General features: G+C 42.0%; 1 protein-coding gene across 1 annotated transcript; it reads left to right on the top strand.

Annotated features, from left to right (window-relative positions):
- Nucleotides 1-1292: 1292 nt before the first annotated feature.
- foxi3b (forkhead box I3b) lies at nt 1293-2919 on the top strand. Its single transcript, XM_076739438.1, has 2 exons — nt 1293-2090; nt 2196-2919. Exons 1-2 carry the CDS (start codon nt 1490-1492, stop codon nt 2771-2773), a joined length of 1179 nt encoding a protein of 392 aa, XP_076595553.1. The 5' UTR covers nt 1293-1489; the 3' UTR covers nt 2774-2919.
- The last annotated feature ends 3148 nt before the right edge of the window (nt 2920-6067 follow it).

Raw genomic sequence — 6067 nt, forward strand, 5'->3', positions numbered from 1 at the left:
GCTGTTACTCACTGATTACTCCAGGCAGCAAAGGTAAAGGCTAGCTAGTTTGCTTATGACGCTAGCAACGGCTAACGTTAGCAAGGTCATCCTGGAAAGTTAGCATGGCAACTTCTTGTAAAATTAAAATTCTGAATGAGTGACATTTGTCAAGAGGAACAGTGGTATCTGTGAACACAAGCGGCAATTTTAAACAGCAGTTTATGGATTTCAGCGGTATTATCTCTTTAAAAAATAAGCAAAACTTACGGGAGGCAGCTTGTGCTCGGCAGTTAGTTTGAAATAAGACGTTCTCGCGCGAATGGACGAAAAAAAAACGACGCGATGCGCAGTGTCAAACTGGACGAGATGATGCTACTTCCGATGATTTTCAAGATAAATTTCACACATTACTCTCAAAACTCATTGATAATAACCTGCTACTGTCTGTACTGCAAGCAAGAAATGCAAACATTATTATCAAAAATGATTAAAAAAATAAATAAATAAATAAATAAATAAATAAATGACAGTACAGTATACAGAGACTACATTTGACTTGGATAAGTAATATCAAAAAGCTATATATTCCAAATTTAACTATATAAGCCTCTGTCTACTTTGATGCTGTTAATGACCTATTGTTCCAACTACTGCTGAGAGTACTTTCACTACTTCTAAGATATTTATACTGCATTGAAGAAGACGTTTGGCTATATTTGTTCACTATAATTATAACTCTTTACTTGTAACTGGCTTGTCAGTGTGGCCCACGCTTTACAGAAAATATTAATGTAATAATACATTAATGTACCATTAGATATTAGGCTACATATATCCCAAATAATTAATCAAGAAAACATTAGCCAGGGTGTGCACAAAATTGTCTCTGCTGTTTCTGTAGGAGAAGGTTGTTCATCTTCAGAACAATAAGCTGTTTGTGCCAAAAGAAAAAACTTAAAACAAAATTTCTAATCTAAACAGGCCAACAAATATGATTTCATTCTGTTTAATTTTGTGTCATTACCAAAAAAAAAAAAAAAAAAAAAGGCAGATGACTGCACTCAATTAATGTTGGAATAGCAGCTTGAGTGGAAAATTATTTAATTGAGGGGGAACAAAAAAAAAACCCTGGAGGGACTGAACTAGCTGACAGCAGGAGAAAAAAGAAAAAAAAAAAAAACAGAAAGCAGGAACAGACGACTCACCTGAGAAAACAACCAATCAAACAAGACAGGGGGCGTTTCCGGGGAAACAGATAAAGCAGGTGTGACAGATGACATCTTGACATAAAGCAAGGGCAAACGGACAAGAACGGGGTGGAAAGAGTAGCAGACAACTTGGAAGCTATCATTTGGATCAGCTCACATTCAAATACCTGCAGAGATCTGAACAAGAGAAGGACTTTCACAAGTGGACACAATCGCTGCAAGAAGATTTTGGCAAAGAAAGGACAAAAGAGCACAAAAGGTTAAGAAGAGACTCTGAGAGGTGAGAAGAAATTAGAACAATGTCTTCATTTGAGGCCCAGGGCCAGTCTCCCCCTCGGTGTGGCCCCCAGTTCCCCAGCCTTGGCCAGGAGCCCCCTGAGCTCAGCATGTACAGTGACTGCTACTACCCTCCGCCCTCACTGCCGAGTCCTCAGCGCACCACACCGACGTCCTATGACCTGAGCGACTACACCACCTCCTCCCCAAACCCTTACCTCTGGTTCAACGGCTCTGGAATCAACACACCACCGTACCTGGCTACCACCGGCCCACCTGGCAACCCCGGCCCTCCCTTTGTCCCTCAGCACTACGGCATGCAGAGGCCTTATATGGGTCCTGCTGGGACTGGGGGTCCAGGAGGGGAGCTGAGCTGGTTCTCTCTCCCCTCACAAGAAGACCTGATGAAACTGGTGAGGCCACCTTACTCCTACTCCGCTCTCATCGCCATGGCTATCCACGGAGCACCAGACAGGAGACTGACCTTGAGTCAGATTTACCAGTACGTCGCTGACAACTTCCCTTTCTACAACAAGAGCAAAGCAGGCTGGCAGAATTCCATCAGACACAACCTGTCACTCAACGACTGCTTCAAAAAAGTACCAAGAGACGAAGATGATCCAGGTAATATTGTAAAGTCAGAGTGTCTGTTTTCTGTCTGTTTTTTTTGTAGTTTTTGGATCTCAAAGAAAGAAAGACTGAAATGATTAATTCACTTTTATGTCACAGGTAAGGGCAACTACTGGACACTTGACCCAAACTGTGAAAAGATGTTTGACAACGGGAACTTCCGCCGCAAAAGGAAGAGGAAGTCCGATTCCCCCTCCGGTGGTGATGGCGGTTCAGGGGCCCTAGAGACTGGTGACAGTGAGAGAGGCAGCCCCAAACACTCTGGCAACTCTGCCCTTAACATATCTCCCACAGCGGACAGGATCCCCTCCCCTTCATCATCAGGTCCCGCACCATGTCTGAGCAGCTTCTTGTCCGAGATGTCTGGAGTGACCACTGGAGCAGCGAATGAGGTGGGAGGCGATGGGTTAAGCAGGCCACTTCAGATCAACCTTCCTTTAGATGGGCCTCATAGACCCACGCAAAGTGGAAGCTTTAGTAGCTACTCCCCCAACTCAGGTGGCTCAGAGTGGGTACCACAAGTGCCAGGTCCCCCTGTGCTCTCCTCTTCACCCACCCACTCTTCCATAGGCTACACAAGCCCCATCCTCAGCCAGTACAGTGGGTCCAGCGGGCATTTCTACCCTACGCTGGGATCGACAGGAATCATCTACCATCGTGAGGGCACAGAGGTATAATAAGACAATAAAGGGGGACTTTGGCTGGAAAAGACTCTTGGCAGGAATTATTTCCTGTCTGGTCATTTTTGTTATTGAGATGTTCTGTTGTTAGAGATAGCACACACACACACACACACACACACACACACACACAAAAACAAGCAAAGTATGTTTGCGCTGACTGAGACAGTTGAGATCACTATAGCGTGTGACAGCAGAGTAAAAAGGCTTTGATTCCCACAGGAACAGCTGAATCAGCCGCAATGGACGACAAGTGTCACTCCCTGAAACCGCAGTCAGCCTCACTATCAGATCCTCAGTCAGCTTTTATTCGACCTAAAGCTCGTCTCTATCAGATCTGACTCATTATTAACAGATCCTAGATCTGATCTGCTGACACCAGGCCATTCCACACCACGCTATGTGTGATTCTTTGATGGTATCACCCGTACAACGCTCAGACAGCACATTTAGAGGTGTAGTTAAGTTACACCATTATCTAGTGTGTGTGTGCAGACACTGCTCTGAAAGAATCAACACAAGGTAAAAGGTAGACTTTCTGTCATGTTTCTATAGTACTAATACTCAACAATCGAATGAATTTACAGTCTTGGAAAAGAAGTGGAAATTGTACTTTGTAAATGTGTCAAAGTGTTATGTAATGTTATACATTTCTATTGTTGGTTTGTTGGTTAATGTACAAATTGGATTCCTGGTATGTATGTTGTGTTTTTGATATGAATAAAAGGTTTCAGAGTTCTACATTTGCATTTTTCGTTTTTCTTTTTATGAATAATAAAGAACAGTTGTTGATAGATTAATTATTAATAGACTGGCAGCGTGAGCTCTCACAAATATCTCACCCCCTCCAAAGAAAGAGAAAGAGAAAGCAAGATAGGGAGCACTTACTGACAGAAAACAGTCCTGTCAGAAAAGCGATGACCAGTAGTGTCGAACCTGCATGTCAGTGTAACCTGATCCTGATCTCTGCGTGATGGATAGTTAACTGCTTCTCCTAAACGGTGAAAATCCACATTCCCATGCTGTCTCTCCTCGCTACACTAAACACAGAATTCCCTCTCTGTCACACCATTTACACACAGATACTGCTGACTGGAGGCAAGCAGCTTTATTATGGGAGAGGGACCAACTGTAAAAAGCCATAAAGATGTTAAAGCGTGCATTAACTGCTAGATAAAGTAAGGCAGTGAGTAAACTTTATTTAGAAAGGGCCTTTGAAGCCAGTTACAAGGTGCTGTACAATGTAAAAACAGTCACTTAACACAGTTCACAACATGTCGGTTCATAATTATCCTTCACAGAATACAAGGATGAATTTCACCATAATCGTCAGACGTTATTCAACATCATGCACAGCTGAGAGTCTGTGAAAGCAACAGGCGTGTATTAAGTAAAAGATAAACACTTTATTGCTAAATGCACAGAGAAAAACAGGTTTGCGGTGTCAAAGACGATCATAGTTTGCTTTGTTCTGTGACTACCATTCATAAAAAGGTTCTTTACAGGGAAAATAGATACAGTCTTATGCAGTACAGATAAGATAGTATGTCTGGTAAAGCAGATGTTAAACAGTAAATTGTAAAATAAGTCAGATGCATTGCAGTAACAAGAATCTGATCAGTATATTCAGATGAAACTGTCTTGATACAGCAGCTGTATTCCACACGGAAGAGTAATATCATAGATTACAGCGTGTTGGAACACATCCATGTTGAGTCCATGATTCCCCCGCTAAACTGTGAATTTGGGCTATAGCAAATTATTAATCAAAGTAATTGGTAATTAGTAACAGCCATGGTCTATAGTAAATAATTTTATAGCCAAATTTGTTACTAGGATTTTATCATTTTGGGGAGGGGTTTATTATGTTGTCCTGCACATATGCTGTTTAAGTGAATATAAACTCTTTGATCGGTATCACCCTGAGGCCTTTATTTACCCTGAAACATAGGCAGCATGACAGTCATTTACACTAAACACAGAGGGAAAGAAAGAAAGAAAGAAAGAAAGAAAGAAAGAAAGAAAGAAAGAAAGAAAGAAAGAACACATATTTCAAGCTCAGATCAAGTGGAATTTAACATCCTGGCACAATTGACTCAGTGTATTAGTGGTTGGAGGTTAGGGGGTCGACCTGTCAAGATTTGCATAACTGATTTCAAAACAAGTGATGAGGTTGCATTTGGATGGCTCATAAAGTCCTGCTTTATTATTTGTGTCAGACTTTCAAGCATTTCTGATTTAACTGTGTGAAATGTCCTGCCTCACACTGTACCATGAACCTCAGACCTCATTCATGAATCATGGCTGTGCCAAATCCGTACGCAAACACGTCGTCTTCTCCTGCAGATATTACAGCGGAGTGTATCAGGAGCTATTGAAAAGAAAGGTCAGAGAGAAAGAAAAGGGAGACAAGCAGAGACGAAGGGAGACAAAAGACAAAAGTACAGTAAATATCAGGAGTATCACTGCCCTAACACGCCGCACTTCCATCCCAAATTGTCTTGGCACTTTGAATCGTTTGTGCAGCCAATTAGTTTGTTGTTTTTCTCCGTATCTTTTTCAGACATTGAGCTGGCAGCTGAAAGACATGTCATCGAGAACGAGGGTGGCCCTTTGCCTCGTCGATCCAGCGTGAGCTCTTTTTGAGGGCATCTGCCAACAGAAACATTATAGGGCTTTTGTCTCTGAGACTTTATTAACAGTAGACATCACCTTCTGCTGTCTTATTCCGACAGTTTCAAATTGATGCAAATTTCAAGCTGTTAATCACACCAGTGGTTGGGGATGACAAGGTCAGAGGGAGAATGAGGTGTTTTCAGACAAGAAACGGTAAAACCTGAGGGATTTACCTTACCTTAGGTCAGTGTGCTGTTATTGAACCTGAAAACACAATGCCAATTGGATATTTGGGAACTTCCCTTGTCTGTTTCTTGTATTTTGTGCGATATTCTTCAACTCCATATCACACGCTTGTCTATGACATCCACTTTTTGTACTTTTTTCCCTCCTGGCTTTTCCTCTCATCAGCGGTTTTGTTTTCCCAGCAGAGAATAACACGTTTGTTTGTTTTCTGTTGTCTTTACCTTATAGTGCATGTGATATAGTGGAGCCCAAGCTATTATGCATTGTATTTTGTAAGACACCAGTTTGTCTATGATTCAGGGATGCCTCGCACAGCATCCATCAATCTTACTGTCGCTACAGACCTTGCTTGCCTTAGGCAGTAAAATTATTGCTCAACAGAGTTGTACGATTAAAATCTATAAATCCTCATCTCCACCTGCCGCCTGG

The sequence above is a fragment of the Chaetodon auriga genome, chromosome 9 (assembly GCF_051107435.1).
Source record: "Chaetodon auriga isolate fChaAug3 chromosome 9, fChaAug3.hap1, whole genome shotgun sequence".
Taxonomy (NCBI): domain Eukaryota; kingdom Metazoa; phylum Chordata; class Actinopteri; order Chaetodontiformes; family Chaetodontidae; genus Chaetodon; species Chaetodon auriga.

Coding starts and splice junctions, on each gene's coding strand:
- foxi3b (XM_076739438.1), top strand. CDS start 1,490: ATGTCTTCATTTGAGGCCCAGGGCCAGTCTCCCCCTCGGTGTGGCCCC. Junction 2,091..2,195: donor AAGAGACGAAGATGATCCAG/GTAATATTGTAA, acceptor TTTATGTCACAG/GTAAGGGCAACTACTGGACA.